The sequence below is a fragment of the Rana temporaria genome, chromosome 3 (assembly GCF_905171775.1).
Source record: "Rana temporaria chromosome 3, aRanTem1.1, whole genome shotgun sequence".
In the NCBI taxonomy this organism is placed as follows: domain Eukaryota; kingdom Metazoa; phylum Chordata; class Amphibia; order Anura; family Ranidae; genus Rana; species Rana temporaria.
The window spans coordinates 43979144-43996166 of NC_053491.1; the positions used below are offsets into that span (position 1 = coordinate 43979144).

A 17023-nucleotide genomic window follows, 5' to 3' on the forward strand; every position below is an offset into this window, starting at 1 on the left:
TATATATATATATATATATATATATATATATATATATATATATATTAAAAAAAAAAAGTGTTGCCTGCTCTGTGCAGTTGGTTTTGCACAGCTGCTTGCTGTGGGGGCACCTGAGTCACAGCTCCCTTTTGTCCATTCAGACATGGAGCCCTGACCCCGACCCCTCTCACTCCTGATTGGCTCCCGCTGCTGTCAAAGTAACTTGGTCAATGGCGCTGCTGCTGTGTCTCAGCCAATCAGGAGGAGCGTCCCAGAAGGCTAAGACACTCGTGGACATCGCTGGAGAGAGATGGGGCTCCGGTAAGTAATTAGGAGGTACTGGGGCGGCTTCTACACACAGAAGGTTTTTTATCGTGATGCAAAATGCATTAAGATCAGAAAATAAATAAAATAAAAAACGTCTGCCTTTACAATTCCTTTAAGGCATTAAAAAAAATCTGTCTGCTCATATTTAATTTTTTTTTTTTTTTTATTTTTTTTTTTTTAAATGCTTGCTTATTGTTTGTTTGGTATTCTCTTTTTCAGGCAGATGAAGAAAGCACTATCCTACAGCTTGAAAAGGACATGAGGACACGAGTTGAAGTTATGTTAAAGCAAAAAAAGGAAAGAATTCAAGAACTGAAGCAGTTAAAGCAGCGTGATCAAGAACTGTGTGACATTCTGTGCATGACTCCATACTTCATTGACATTCCGGTTCCGAGCCTGGATGAGCTGGACCAGTTCAGGAGACATTTGGCTGCACTTTGTGCTGAAAAGGTATCAGTAAAATATTCTTGCATCTAAAAACTGTAAATAAGGAAAAGGATGAAATGTGAAAAGCGGTCATAGCAACCGGTCACTTTCTTGCTGTTAGAAAAAGAAAACTAGCTATGGACAACAGCTTTACTCTTCTCCAAAATGTATATATCAAAGGAAGAAAAATGTATTCTTGTAAAATCATGAAATAAAAAGACAGCCGTAGTCCCTTCCAGCATCACATATAAAACATCCATTGTTAGTGTTGCACACAAACAAACCTAGCCCTACAAAATATATACACAAGATAGAAAAATCTACCCACTTTAAAGCCTGGTACACTGGAATTTATATATTTTTTTAAAAATGTTGGCCATTCATCCCAGCAGGCTTGATAGTTCACCATACAAACACAATCAATGTGCTTTATCATGCTGTGCCTTTGTGTTCTAACAGGGGGCTAGCCTCCTCCTCCCCCAAAGCAAACGTTTATCGGCACTGATTAGATGCCGTCTCTCCAGTGTGCCCATTTGACAGAAGCCAGTTTTGAGACTGGCTTTTGTAAAACAAACAGCTGTACAAACTGGCCGAAAGTCAGCCAGTCAGACTTAAAGCAAAGTTTTTTTTCAAATGTTTTTTTTTTTCCTGATGCCTTTTCCTGTTGAGAAATGTAAAGTTAATTTTGTGGGTGGAACTCCACTTTAAGTCTGTTATCTTGATACCCTCCATAGAATTCAAAAGCCAGCCTGCCTGTGGGACAAAAAAATATTTTAATATCTGACAGATGGGAGGCAATACTTTTTGGAGACTAAGGCTCCGTTCACATATTTCTGGCCACAGTTTATAAAAGAAGTCTGTGCAGTTTTTTTTATTTTTTTTTCACCAGGCCGGGTGTGTATTTTTACTTGACATCGCTCCTGAAATTCACATGACTCTTCTTAAAAAGGGGCCACGACTGCCCCGGACATATGTGATCCGGCTTCATTGAAAGCTGTTCGGTTCACATGTTATGCAAATCAGATGCACTTCAAAACGCATCCAATTTGCATATATGTGAACCGAGCCTGACCGTTTAAACAAAATATTTTTCCAAAGACCTTTCCTTTCCTCCAGTTCCTCAGTACTAGGTAGAACTACACCTGTATTAATATTCTTGTGCCATTTTTATCCTCTAAGGCTTTGATATCCTAGGCTGTGCAAAACTTGTGGCATCACAATTTCCATGTCTTTCTTATAGAAGCTGAGGAGAAAAACCATCCCTGCTCAGCTCAAAAATAACTGCTGGCCATGTCCTACGCACAAGATGGGATACATGACCATGATAATTCCTCTAAGCATTGTTCCAAAAGACCAAACTCCTGCAACCTCCCTACTTCCACGGCATCAAAAAGTCACATAATCAATCCCCTTCTCCTAAAATCTGTTAATTTAGCTCCAGATTATTTTCCTTACAACAGCTTGCCAAGCCCTCTGCTGCCTGCTAAGTCCCTTATTTCAATAACCGTGGTGTCATCTGGCCTTAAAGTGGTTGTAAACCCTTACAGACCACTTTAACCCACAGGTAAGCCTAGATTAACCACTTCAGCCCCGGAAGAGATTTACCCCCTTCCTTACCAGAGCACTTTTTGCAATTCAGCACTGCGTCGCTTTAACTGACAATTGTGTGGTCGTGCGACGTGGCTCCCAAACAAACTTGATGTTCCCTTTTCCCCACAAATAGAACTTTCTTTTGGTGGTATTTGATCATCTCTGCAGTTTTTATTTTTTGCGCTATAAACAAAAATAGAGCAAACATTTAGATAGATATAAATTAAATGAATATAAATTAAATGAATATAAATTAAATAACAATAAATTTAGTTTTATTGCATTTTTATTTTATTTAAATTTTTTTTTTTTACTAGTAATGGCGGTGATCTGTGTGTTTTTTTTTTTTTTTTTCTGTGTGGTGTTTTTTTTTTTTTTTTTTTTTTTTTTTTTAGGGTGACATTGCGACAGACATATCAGACACATTTTTGGGACCATTCACATTTATACAGTGATTAGTACTATAAAACTGCACTGATTACTGTATAAATGTGACTGGTAGGGAAGGGGGCGCTGAAGGGGTTAAATATGTTCCCTAGTGTGTGATTCTAACTAGGGGGAGGGGACTCACAAGGGGAGGAGACCGATGTGTGCTCCTCTGTACTGGGAACACACGTCGGTCTCCTTACCTGACAGGACCTTGGATGTGTGTGTTTACACACACATCCACGGTCCTGCCGTGATTACGGGCAATCGGGGGTGCCCGTCGGACATCGCGGGCACGCGCACCGGGTCCCGCGCCCCCTAGACGGCCGGGAAGCCCAGGACGTCATATAATGGATGGGAGATCCCATCTGTGGGCGTCATTTGACGATGGGCAGGTAAGGAAGTGGTTAAGGCTTACCTGTAGGTGCAACAAATATCTCCTATCTCGGCAGTTTTTACAATGTGAAGCTGATCGGTAAGCCTATCCAAAACCCAATTACAAAGAGTTGGACCTAAAACAGGTAAAATTTCATTGCTTGCTAAATTAAAATCGTTGACAAGCATTCAGACTATTTTTAAGCAGAATGTAAAGCTAAAGGCATCGTAAGTAGCTTTATTAGCCCTGAGAGCAAATTTGATAACGAACTCCTCCGAAACACATTTATTAACATGCCGGAGAACCAATTTCTCAAAGCACTTCATAACGATGGACGTAATTGCCACAGAGCAATAGTCTAAGCAAGAAATAGGTATTTATTGATGACATCCGACACAAAGTAACAACCTCCTGTCGAAGTGAGATGTTAAAATTATCAGCAAAGACATCTGCTAACTGGGATGCACAGTTCTTTCAAATAATTGCTAGGATATCGGGCCCTGCAACGTTCCTCTTGTTGAAGCCTGGTAAACTCTCTCACATCCTGAGCAGAATCATAGAAAGGCTTGTCTCTGTAATATGCAGCCAGTTTAGTAATCATATCATTATTCAAATGATCGAAAAGGTGAAAAAAAAATCATTTACGTGAACTCGAATACACTGGTGTATTTTCTTAACCTTTTCTTTTTTTGCTGCCACCACAGGAGCGCCGGGAAGCTGAGTTTGTTAAAACAAAGAAACAAATCATTCTGTGCATGGAGGAACTAGATCGCTTACCTGATACAAGCTTTGAGAGGGATGTGGTGTGTGTAGAGCAAGAAGCGTTCTGCCTGTCAAAAGAAAATCTGGAAGCTTTGCACGAGCTTCTATTTCAGGTGAGATACTCCATAGTTTTTTTAAAGCTTTTACTAATGCATCAGCTGGCAGCGTTAAATAATTGCCTATTTGTGGCAGCTAATCAAGGCATTGAGCATGTTACAATGGTTAAAGAATTGGGTAAAATTAAATTATGCACCTTTTCTGATTTACTAATTGTTTTTGTGACTTGCAGCTAGAAGAAAAAATTGGACAAAACCGAGTACTAAGTGAGGAGCTGCGGTCTAAAATCGTAGAACTCTGGGATAGACTTGGGATTCCAGAAGAGGAGAGGAATGCTTGTGCTGCTCATATGACTGGTTCAAAAGGAAAAACTATTCAAGCAGTAAGATTGTTTTTTTTTTTTGTTTTTTGTTTTTTTTCTGGGGTGAAGGTGAACTTTATAACATTTTGCCTTTCCTATTGTTTGATCTGAGCCGTTGGTGTATTTTATAGATGGGTTAAAAAATAAATATTTGGAGATTTTCCCGTCCTTTCAGAGACAAAGAAAGTAAGTGAAAGTGAGGGGAAAACAAATGTTTGCCATTGGAAGATTTATCTCTAGCCTCCTGTTCTAGTGACGGCTGTAAAATGATGGATTTCCTACCACTTTCTGTCCGGTTATCATCAGGAGAAATAGAGAACTCTCCCTAGTGGGGACACAAACTGCAATAGAAAACTCAAAAGGTTCTAACACCTCATCACTCTCTCTCTCCACACATGGGCGGGCCTTCTTGCCCTGCATGTGGGGAAACCTTTTAGCTTTGTGTGTGCTCATCAATGCCCGGGACCAGATGGGCCTGCGTTCATGTGAAATGTCAACATTATGACGGTACATTGGGTAAGAGATGAGCCATACACTGTGTGCAGCAGATAAATATACATATTCCCTCTGTAAAACATGTTGTCCTGTGTTACTACACACTTTCCCCAATGTATGTTGCATTAAGGTGGGCCAATGCACTCTCCACCAGTCCAGTGGGCCTCTGCCACCTCACTCCCAGTGACAGAATGGGGTCTCGCCAGCACTAGTGTGGACCTCATGCATACCCAAAATGAACTTTTCTCTCTCGCGTATCATGCAGCTTGGTATGTGGGGTCTCCGCACCATGGGTTTGGTTCCAGTTAACTTTTGGGGGAACTGCATGCAAGATAGTTGTTGGGCGGTGTTCTGGCTCCCTATCTAACCCTGTGAAGCAAAAAGCGCTATACATACCTTTTCTGGAGCTGGTCTGGTCTCTAGCGGCAGATACTGTGTAGAAGAGACAGCCAAAACCATCTGGGAAGTGACGTTATCCATAGACTTACTATGCGACTTCCATTGTCAATGGTTACCGTTGCTGACAGCTCAGCGCGGGTCCAGACCGAATCTGCTGCAAAAGGTATGTATAGGAATTTTTGCTTTACAGGGTTAGATTAGTCTTGAGGCCCCATACACACGATTGGGCTTTTTGACGACAAACCTCCAACAGACCTGTTTTTGCAGACCATCTGACTGTGTGCGCGCTCCATCGGACAAACTTTTTCACCGGACAAATGTTTGCTGTGTGAACAGACAAACTTTCCGGCAACAAATGTCCTACCTCGACCAATCTGATCGTGTGTACACAAGTCCATTGGATTGGAAGTCCGATCGTGTGTATGAGGCTTTAGAATGTGGCTGTCGTGAATTTAGTGTTAGTTTTTTTGGCTGACCTTTAAAACATTGGGATACCTTACAGCGGTAAATTGCATCACTTCCTAACTATCCTGTGGATACCCTTGCATGCCTGAAAGGTGAGGTCCCCAAAACCTAGTGAATCCCTTGGGGTGGCAGATGAAGGAGGTCACATTCTTCCCGGGGACATGGAGCCACCAGCTCCCATGCGGTCTCGCTTGCCAAAGGCGCCTGGTGTGTGTGTGTGTGTGTGTGTGTGTGTGTGTGTGTGTGTATATATATATATATATATATATATATATATATATATATATATATATATATATATATACATATACATACACATACACATACACATACACATACACATACACACACACACACACACATACACATACACATACACATACACAAAGGAAGGCGAGAACCAGAAAGCCTGGGAAACTGGTAGCAAACACTTAACTCTTCCCTAGTAAAACAAGGCTACCGATAGCAGTCCATACTATGTGTGGTTAATCCACAAAATTCAGTTTTAACCACAGTTCTTATTATTTCTTTTAAGTTGCAAGATGAACTGGACCGTTTGCAAGAACTGAAGATGCAGAATATAAAAAATGTAATTGAAGTTATTCGTACAGAGATAAAATCCTACTGGGACAAATGTTTTTATGGTGATGAACAAAGACAAGCGTTTGTTTCCTATTATGATGGTAAGTAGATTTACTGATGTACTGTAGACTGTTATTGCTGTGTATTACAAAAGCTAACTATTCATCACTTATCAGAGAACTACGGTGAAGACCTGCTCAGTCTGCATGATGCTGAAATCAACCACCTTAAGGAACATTATGAGGTGCATAAAGAGATGTTTGAAGGGGTCAATAAGTGGGAAGAGAACTGGAATCTTTTCTTGGAGCTTGATGTAAGTAAATCGAGAGCAAATAAAATTTTACTGTGCTCATGGAATAGAAAAGTAACTTTAAGAACTATGATGGTGTTCCCTTCAATTCATAAAACTGTATGTGGGTTAGTAATGTATTTTTACAGATCCTAACATTTGCCCATGTGATTCATTCTCTGCCTGCCTTTTTCCTTACCATCTTTAGAAAAAAGCAACAGACCCCAACAGGTATAATAACCGCGGAGGAAATCTTTTAAAAGAAGAAAAACAGCGAGCAAAAATACAGAAAATGCTTCCAAAGGTATGATATCTATGGAAACCTCTTGTATTGTGTTTGGCCTATTCTCTCTGACATGACTGCTATACTTCTGTGAGGATGTTGTCTATTATCTTTAAGGTATTAAAGGGGTTGTAAAGGTAATTTATTTATTTTTTTCTCCCTAAATAGCTTCCTTTACCATGGTGCAGTCCTCCTTTAAAGCAGGAACAAAAATTGTTTCTGGACAGTTGTAGCCTTTATTAAAAAAAAAAAAACACTACAAGTCACAGCAACATAAAATAAAACAAAACCTGACTGCTGATGCATTTCGCACTGAAACTAGTGCTTATGATTAAGCACTAGTTTCAGTGCGAAACGCGTTAGCAGTCGGGTTTTATTTTATGTTGCTGTGACTTGCAGTGTTTTTTTTTTTTTTTAATAAAGGCTACAACTTGTTCAGAGTGCGGCTGTCCAGAAACAATTTTTGTCCCTGCTTTGCTAAGTGCATTGCGTGCACCGGAGTTGTCTGCAACGGAGGACAGTCCTCCATCACTTACCTCATCCTTCCATTTTTGATTTTAAATGTCCTTTATTTCTTCTGAGAAATCCTCACTTCCTGTTCTTCTGTCTGTAACTCCACGCAGTAATGCAAGGCTTTCTCCCTGGTGTGGAGTGTCATGCTCGACCCTCTCCCCTGGAATACAGGAGAGTCAGGATGCTCTCTACGTTGAAGATAGAGAAAGGAGCGGTGTGTTAGTGGGCGTCCTAACTCTCCTGTAGTCCAAGGGAGGGGGCGAGCACGACACTCCGCACCAGGGAGAAAGCCCTACATTACTGTGTGGAGTTACAGACAGAAGAACAGGAAGTGAGGATTTCTCAGAAGAAATAAGGACATTTAAAAGCAAAATGGAAGGATGAGGTAAGTGAAGGAGGACTGCACTAAGGTAAAAAAAAGCTATTTAGGATTTTTTTTTTTTTTTTACCTTTTACAACCCCTTAAAGTATTTACTAAAGGGGACCTTATATGGAAACAGCTATATTTAATATATTCTACAGTGCTTCCCTAACTTTAAGTGTATAAAGACAGTATTGATGATAGAATGAGAAGTCACCCCCTGCCGCATCACAATGGTAATTTCAACTTGTTTTGTGTAAATACTGACTTGATAAGACAGCCGAGATGGCTGATCACAGGAATTGAGGGAGCCAGCACTGCAGCACTGTTGGCTTATTCTAGGTTAGGAACATTTTTAAATTAAACCTGCTGGTCATAGACTTTCTACATGAACGGATAATGCACATCTAAAATGGCTTACCTATGTACATGCGCTGATGTGCAAACACAAAGGGGTTGATTTGCTAAAACTAGAGTGCAAAATCTGGTGCAGCTTTTGTATAACCATCTACCCTATCACAAAGTAGGAAAACCATCAGACCAAGAATTGTAAACTAAAGGTGAAATTTCCGTGTTTGCGGTCAAGAGAATTTTTTTTTTTTTTTTATTCCTTATTTAGATACAGTGGAACCTTGGATTACGAGCATAATCTGTTCCAGGATAATGCTTGTAATCCAAAGCACTCGCATATCAAAGCGAGTTTTCCCATAAAAGTCAATGGAACCAAAGATATGTTCCACACTGACTTCTATGGCATGCAATACCACACATGGCTAGAGGTGGAGGCGGAGAGACGCGGAAATACTCGGAGCCCGCTCGGCTGCACTCAGGAATTTAGTATTTCCGCACGGCTCTGAGTGTCACGGCTCCCCCGCGCCTCTGGCCAAATGCGGTTCTACACACCGCAGAGGCTTGAATCCTGCTCGTTTTGCGAGACAACACTCAGTCAGGATTTAAAAAGAAAAATCTCGTATTGCGAAACGCTCGTTAACCGTGTTACTCGCAATCTGAGGTTCCACCATATAGGTATGTTTTTATAGTAACTAATCTGTTTATTGTCTTAATTACAGCTTGAAGAAGAACTAAAGTTTCGGATTGAAGCATGGGAAGAGGAACAGCAACAGGAATTCTTTGTGAATGGCAAGAAATTCATGGACTATGTAGCAGAGCAATGGAATCAGCTTCAGCTAGAGAAAGAAAGGGAAAAACAGGAGAGAGTAAGACTTGTATTTTATTTTTTTAATTTACCACTTGCCTTTTTTTTTTTTTTCCTTTTTGCAATTATAATGTTCCCACACTTTTACCCTGGTACATTTACTATAAGAACATGGGAAAAATCTGTTTTGATTTTGTTTGGAGATCTTGTACAACCTAAATAGGATCTTCACCCTAGGCTAGAGAGAAAAATAAATAAAAAATGAGCAGCTACAAATACTATAGCTACCGACTCTCTTTTAATAAAAGGACACTTGCCTGTCCATGGATCCACGCTTTCCTCACCTGGGCCGATTCTTCACTGGTCTTTGGGTCCCGGTGCAGGCATCTTCATTGTGGTAAGCCGGCTAGGACTCCTTGTGTGGCTCCGTAACTGGCTTCCTGCTGCGCATGTGTAAGCCACGCTCCCCCCCCCCCCTTTTTTTGTGTGTGTGTGTGGTTCCTCAGCCTCCTGGGACCTGTGACATGATCCAGAAGGCTGCAGACAAAGAGCCGAGGGGATCCAAACAGAAGTGGGAGCGGGTACCTATCAAAACTAGCTACTAGCTCCCAAAAACATTTTAATGTGCCAAATGTAGGGGAGGAGGAAATAAAGCAGCACTTCCCTTTTTTAGGGTGATACTCCTCTTTAAGATCACAGCAAACTTTTTTTTTTTTTCCTCCCCTCTCAATCTTTTAAATGCAGTTAATGAAGAAGTCTCGTCAGTTAGAGGAGGAGATGCATTTTGGAAGTGCTCCAAGGACGCCTAATAAACGAAGAGTACTTGGCTCTACTACTACTACTACTCCTAATAATAAAGTGCGCAAGGTAAGCTCTATCTATAATTGGAATTTTTTTTTTTGTTTATGCTCCTCTTTTCAGTAGTAAATTACCTTTATTGAATTGATACTGCTAATGCTCTTGGTCATACTACTGTATAACTGTTCTATGTTGTATGTAGATAGTTTATAAGTACTATATGCCCAGGATAAAGTTCAAACTGTTGAGTGCTAAATGAGATCCCTAGAAAAATGACAGTTAAAAAAAAAAAAAAAAAAAAAAATCGTAGAATTAAAATATGTGTAATATTGTTCAGGTGGAAATCCCGGAGCACATTAAATGTACCAGGTAGAGGGGTAAGTTGAAAATAGCTGAGCATGGACAGATTAGACTAGGGAAGTGTCTTAGAAGAAGAGTTGAGATTATATTCTACAGTTTGCTGTAGTATGACCAGCTTCAAAGACTGAAATCGTAATCGCATAACTGTATGACACAGAAATAGGTGTCGGTTTCTTCCCCCTTGCTGTGAGTGACGGTTGATTTCCTTATCTCGTACACAAGTGTGTGTGTGTGTGTGTGTGTGTGTGTGTGAGAGGCATTCTGTGTACTTTGCATCCCACCCACCCCAGGGGTGGCCGGTGAGCTATACGCTCCAGGGCACACATATGACCGGGCTCTATGTCCGTGTCACAGTGTGCCCGGCCGACAGCCATGCCGTAACTGCAGACGTTGGTTCTGTCCGGGATGCCTCCAGCCGATGGTCACAGGACGGGTAAGTAGCAGTCCCCTTGCTTTGGCAGGGTGGTGCGGCTGGTGCATTTCTGGGGAGGTCGATTGGGGGTCGGCCCTGCTTTCCTCTCGCCCTCCTTTTCCCCACGTTCTGGGTGGCGGGTCGGCCGTGAGGTGGGTGGTCCGCCTGGCTGGCTCCTTCCAGTGCCTTGGGGCTGTATCTGCTTAGGGGGTGCTGTTTTGCTGCCGTGTGTGCGGGGGGGGTCCCGGGTGTTTTCACTGCTGTATGTGTGTTTTTGTTTTTTTTACTGCAATTGCGGTCACCATGTTGGCGGCGCCGGGCGCCTTTGTTAGAGATCGGCAGGCATTTTCTTGTAGCCCATATGCTCTTTTTGCATGTCGGTGGCCATTTTGGAATGGGTTTTTGCCTGTAAAATCGGCGCAAACGGCTCCAGCACACTTCCTGAGGGACGGAGCAGCCAGCAGCAGTTCAGGCCTGGTCGGGTGGTGAGTTCTCTGCTGCGGCCGGGAGGGTGGCCTGCTGGTCTTGCCTTGCATTCCAAGGGTGGCAAAAGGGTGGGTCAACATGGCATCCGAACCAGATGCTTCTCCCCCAGACATGCCAGAGTTGACCCTTAGTGCCCCTGTACCTGCGGTCTCTGTGGATGCTATGATGGCAGTCCTAGAGGCGTTTGTTGCCAGGATTGAAGCAGCATGTGGCCAGAGGGGGGTAAAAAGCCCCCTCCCACCACCTTTTTCTAAGGATGCCTCTGACACGGAATCGGGCCCAACTACTGCTCCCGGCCCTGGTTCCGAGGTGTCGGAGGATGCAGGCCTAGTCCACATGGACAGTGAGGATGACTGCATCAGGGTCAGCGCATGATGGGGCGCTAGTGGGAGCTCTTATCACTGCGGTTCGGGATACTCAGAAAATGAAGGATTCGGCAGAGACATCTGAGATGTCGGTCCCTTTTGGGTTCCGCAAGCCAGCCCACACTGTAAGAGTGTTTCCTTGTGTTCCTTATCTGGGAAAAATTTTGTACAAGGAATGGGATCTGCCGCAAAAGTTTTTTTTCTGTTCCAAAATGCTTTGCGGTCCATTATCCTTTTGAGGAGCACTTCCTGAAAAAGTCGACCTCTCCTCCGTCAGTTGACCCCACTGTGTCCAGACTGAACAAAGCTACCACGTTGCCTGTGGAAGGGGCTCCCGCTTTCAAGGACCCCGCAGATAGGAGAGCTGAGGCTGTGGCCCGCTGGGTGTTCACGGTGGTGGGGTCGGCCAGTTGGTGCAGGGCCTAAAATTTGTCTGAGTCAGCCCTGTTTCCCTTGCTTTCCAGGGCCTCGCCCTACGCGGTGGTGTTGCGCCGCCTTGTCTGGCTGATGTGTTGGTCTGTGGACCAGTCTTCTAAGAAGGCCTTGGTGGACTTGCCAATTACCGGTGAGACTTTTTGGGGCTTCTCTAGATGACATCATAAAGGATGCCACGGGAGGTAAGAGCACTCTGCTCTCACAGTCTGATAAAGGGAAGGAGCCGCGCCGTAGGCAGGGGCCCTCCTTTACCGCCCCCAAGTGTTTTTTTTAGTCCCCCCGGTGCAGCAGGTAAACGTTCCCACTACGTTAAGGCGCCCGCTGAAGGGCAGAAGCGCCCCTGGTTCCGCAAGACCAACAAGCCTGCGGAAGAACCTGCTTCCGCATGAAGGTCTGCCCCCGCTCGTCTCTCGGGTGGGGGGGCCGGCTTTGCGAATTCATGGCTCGGTGAATGTCTTCTTTCCGACCGGTGGGTTTGCGAAGTAGTTTCCTCGGGGTACAAGATAGTTTCTCTTGTCCGCCAAACAGATTTTTTTCCTTCCAACCTCCAGCTTCCTCCGGGTCATCGGGAGGCCCTGTTTGGGGCTGTTCAGGATCTGCTGGTCAGGGGGGTGATCGTGCCGATTTCTTTACTGGAACGGTTTCAGGGGTTTTACTCCAATCTGTTTGTAGTCCCCAAGAAGGAAGGGGTTCGTCCAATCCTGGATCCCAAGGCCCTCAACTGTTTTGTCAGAGTACAAAAGTTCAGGATTGAGTCGGTTCGCTCTGTAGTACCGGCACTCCATCAAGGGGATTTCCTGGCATCCTTGGATATCAAGGACGCGTACTTGCATATCCCCATATGCGCAAAGCACCAGAGATTTTTGCGGTCGGGGGAGGACCACTTTCAATTTGTGGCCCTCACTTTTCGGCCTGGCCTCGGCGCCAAGGGTTTTCACCAAGGTGCTCGCTCTGATTCTGACCCTGCTGAGGCAGCGCGGGATCGCTTTTGTAGGATACTTGGAGGATCTTCTTCTGCTAGCTTCTTCATGCTCAGAGTTGGAGGTGGATGTGTCTATCACCTGCCAGACCCTCCAGGAATTCGGTTGGCTGCTAAACGTTCAGAAGTCAGTGTTGGTACCGTCTCAGTGCCTGGAATACTTGGGGTTGGTTCTGGATTCCTCGGAGGCGAGAGTTTTTCATCCCACAGAGAAACTAGACACTGCAAACTGTGTGGTTGTACAAAAGTGGTTGTCGCTTCGCTTTTGCATGCGAATTCTGGGTCTCATGGTGGCCTCCTTTTTGAGGCTGTTCCGTATGCTCGATTTCACACTCATGTGTTAGAGAGAAATTCTGTCGCGTTGGTACAAGCTCGCTTCGTCTCTGGATTACCAAGTCCAGGTGAGTCGCCTGGTCAGGTCCTCCCTAGTGTGGCGGCTGACATCTCCGGTGCTTCGGGCCAGGAAGTCGTTCCTGCCGTGCCATTGGACGGTGGTCACCACGGGTTCCAGTCTCTCCGGCTGGCGGGGAGTCTGGGGTGTTCTGTCAGCCCAGGGGCGCTGGACTCGGGAAGAGTCCCGCCTGCCAATCAATGTCCTGGAACTCCGGGCGATCAGGCTGTGCCTCTCCAAGTGGTCTCTGAGACTGCAGGGCCTCCCGCTCAGGATTCAGTCGGACAACGCCACGGCTGTGGCGTATGTCAATCATCAAGGGGGCACACGGAGCTCGGCTTCAGCGGCGGAAGTCGCTCACATCCTCCGGTGGGCCGAAAAGAACTGCACTGCAGATTGGTTTTGTGGTTCCTGAATTAAACCCTGTCGTAGTAATTGAGGGACTGTAGGGTAATGCTGCTTAAACTGCATGCATCCTAAACAACTGTGAAAACTGATTTCCCTCCCAGTAATATAGTGACTTTCCTTGCTCCATTTTGTCATGTTTTATCCAGAAGATGGATGTGTAACCTGCATGGTAAATTTTCATTAACTCCACGCATGCTTTTCCTCCAAAATCATTATTTTTTCTTTAATTCGATGTACTGCTTTTCACAAAATCCCATAATTTTTGTAATGTAGTTAAATTTTTGTTCTATAAATGCTACTTCAAGCGGTGGTTCACCCTCATTACCAACATTTTAGCATTAAATTAGGCATAGTAGCGCGAGCTACAGTATGCCTGTATTTATTTTTTTAGCCCCGTACTCGCTGTGCAATCGTATAGATAAGATTCCGACTCCCCGCGGGGAATGGGCGTTCCTATCCAGAGGGAGGATGATTGACGGCCGGCTATGGCACGTCACGCTCCCTGAAGATTGCCGGAGTAGGTCTTGGCTCTTCACGGCGCCTGCGCACAGACTATGCGCAGGCGCCGTGAAGAGCCAAGTCCTATTTCGGCTATTTCCGGAGAAGCGTGACGTGCCATAGCCGGCCGTCAATCACCTTCCCTCTGGATAGGAACGCCCATTCCCCACGGGGAGTCGGAATCTTCAATACAGGATTGCACAGTGAGTACGGGGCAAAAAAAATAAATACAGGCATACTGTAGCTCGCGCTACTATGCTTAATTTTATGCTAGAAGAAATTTTTTTTTTTTTTTTTTTTTTTTTTTTTATAGGGTGAACCCCCGCTTTAAGTCTGCTCCAGCATGAATGTAACTAGGCCATGCATGTGCTTTTTGTTTCTATCCCTCTTTCTAATACTAACTTTTTGCTTGCTTTTCCCTCAGCTTAATGGCACATATATTTCCAATACCACCAATAGCACCCTGCGCTCTGCATTCAGTGGGACACTATGCCATTCTCCTGTGACACGTCCACCTCCTAGTGGTGGCAAGGTTAGTTCAAGGCAACATGAAAACTTGATGCTAAAACTGTGCATAAAATGTTATATTTACCCATGTATTATCGGATTTCACATTAACAGCTTTTATTCAATTGGCTCAATGCTTGGCCTAACTGCCACAGTTCCTGGCTTAGTCAGACTGGATGTTAAGCCCTTTCCACACAGGGTGGATTCTGCCAGAAGTCCCCCTGCTCAGTGTGTAATCTGTCCGCTGATCCCCACTGAGCAGGTGGATGGCTAGTCTTTGTCTGTCTGCATCGCTTATGCAGAGTGGGTACAAACACAGCCTGCTTTCCTCTATGGGCTGTCAGATGTAAACGGACTGCCTGTAACCCATTCGTCTGTTTTTAGCAGCTCAGATCGGATTGGATGTTGGTGAGTGTAAACGGACACTTGGCTCTTTACATCCGCCGCTCCATAGAGGATATGGAGGGTCTGATCACGTCCGCCTGAAAGACTGACAATCAATCTGTCTACCTGTGTAAATCCTTAGAGGTTAATAAGGTGAGTAGCAGTGACGGGCACAGCAATTAATCATTGGAAGTGCTCAAGTGATCCCTTCCCAGCTGTGGCCCAGTTCAAATTCTTAGGTCTTATTCTAAATTGGTGGTAAAATGCATATGTGAAAAGTTTTATCAGCAAGCTATATTTTGGACAGTGGAAGAAAATTAAAATATATACTTTTGGGTTTAGGTTTGCTTTTATGGACTTGTGAATTCCATATTTAATACCTTGTAGTTCGAAAGTCTTGTTATGCAGTATCAAGATCTGCTAGTTACAATGTCTTTGCGAAAGACCACTTGAAACAAACCTGTTGGGCACATCATTGTGTCCACCAATGCCCTGCACTAACCTCTTGATGATTCTCTAATCGTTGCTGGGTAGTCACTGCATTGCACATACAAACTATACAGGGGGTCTCAAGTTATATCCAATTTGGATACATCCTGCAATGCCCAATATTTGCAGTCAAGCGTGTATGTGTGCTTCTACTGGCCGCTGGGATTCTGGCATAAGTTTTATAAGAACGGAATTTGTGGGTCTTGGTTTATTTTTGTGGTATATCTCCCATATAGTGTCGCAACACTATAGCCCAACTTTGGACCTGCTAATTATACAGCTGCATCAAAGCAAAAGGTGTTGGAGCTCATTCTCTTTACAAAGCAGTCGCAGTATTAAAAATACCTACTGGTATGCTGTAGAACAGGATCTTTCCTCTCGTTGTGAAAGCAGTGGTCTCTCTGCACAGTTCCAGCTGGCAAGTCTGAGCTCAAGCTCTCCAACCAACAGGGAGAATAAGCTTTGCTGATTGCAGTTATAGGTCTGATACAGCATGGTATGTTTGAATCTCTGCAGAGAGACAACTGTTCCTACACAGAACGTGATATATATTGCTATACCCAAGTTGTTTTGTTTTATTATGTACTACTTGGGTATAGCAATGTATATCACGTTTCATCATGGGTACAATCAGGTTTTAAGTTATTTACTTTATGATTTACCAATCATGCCTGTCAATATATGTATAGTATCTATTGTTAGAAATTTTAATTGCTTGGTATACTCTGATGTACTCAATAAATGTTATTTTAATTCACCAATTGATTCATTATATTCCGGTGGTGTGTTTCATTTTAAAGTCCCACAATCCCGATCACCCCGCTTTTCCTACCTCCCCTCCCTTCCCCCCCTTTATCCCTTCCCCAGGTATTATACTTACAAGTATTGGGACTAGAGACCATGGCTTAGTTCACTGGCCGCTGTCTCATCCATAGTCCCTTAGTTACCTTGCTATTTTATTTTTTACATATTCTTTCCCTACCCCTCCATGTTGCCCGCTTCCCTTTCCTCTATATACGGCTTTTCCATTTAGATTGTGGCTGCTTTCTAAAAAAAAATTAAATTATTTTGCAAACCTTTTGGTATTGCTGCACCTGTAATGTATTTAACTGATTTAATATAACATTCATTGGGCTTTAAATGCAGTCCAGGTGCGCAGAAATCTGAGGATTATCAAATGTAGTTGCAGATAAAATGAGGTGCACTTTGGCTGGATTGTTTGAATGCTTTGTATCCAGTGCTGAGTGTGCTTTATTGGCAGGAATACCAGTCTTAAAAGGAGAAAAATTTGAAAGAAAACAAATGCAGCCACCACATCTAAGGACTAGGAAGCTGAAATGCTATCGGCTTTTGCTCTTGAGTTTAGATGCTTTTGTTTCCCAACTGCCTTGCATTCTCCATGCAATCATTTGGAAAATCCACTGGGGTCAGTGACACCGGCTACTTGGGGGATTGTTTATAAAAATATGTGGAAAATGCCCTTCAGAGAAGGGGGCCCAAGTACAGCTAACAGCAGAGCCCTGGCTGTTAAGGCTGTGCTGTGCCTCAGGAAGAACTGCACACCATGGTCACAGATAAGATACAGCAGGAGTTTCACCATGCCTCATCACTGAATTAAACTTGTGTCATTGGTGGTAAATACAGTATTCATTGACTAATGCCTA

At 43.7% G+C, this 17023-nt stretch overlaps 1 protein-coding gene across 5 annotated transcripts in view; it reads left to right on the forward strand.

Moving 5' to 3' along the window:
• PRC1 (protein regulator of cytokinesis 1) overlaps window positions 1-17023 on the forward strand; it is a 54227-nt gene that overhangs the window by 24196 nt on the left and 13008 nt on the right. For 4 of the 5 annotated variants that reach the window (XM_040342474.1, XM_040342478.1, XM_040342477.1 and 1 more), the window contains exons 4-12: window positions 526-756; window positions 3829-3999; window positions 4176-4325; window positions 6199-6346; window positions 6422-6558; window positions 6743-6838; window positions 8762-8908; window positions 9592-9714; window positions 14404-14511. In XM_040342474.1, the coding sequence (XP_040198408.1) occupies window positions 526-756; window positions 3829-3999; window positions 4176-4325; window positions 6199-6346; window positions 6422-6558; window positions 6743-6838; window positions 8762-8908; window positions 9592-9714; window positions 14404-14511 (1311 nt within the window). The remainder of the gene's footprint in view (window positions 1-525; window positions 757-3828; window positions 4000-4175; window positions 4326-6198; window positions 6347-6421; window positions 6559-6742; window positions 6839-8761; window positions 8909-9591; window positions 9715-14403; window positions 14512-17023) is intronic. The other variant, XM_040342476.1, reaches the window with a different exon arrangement.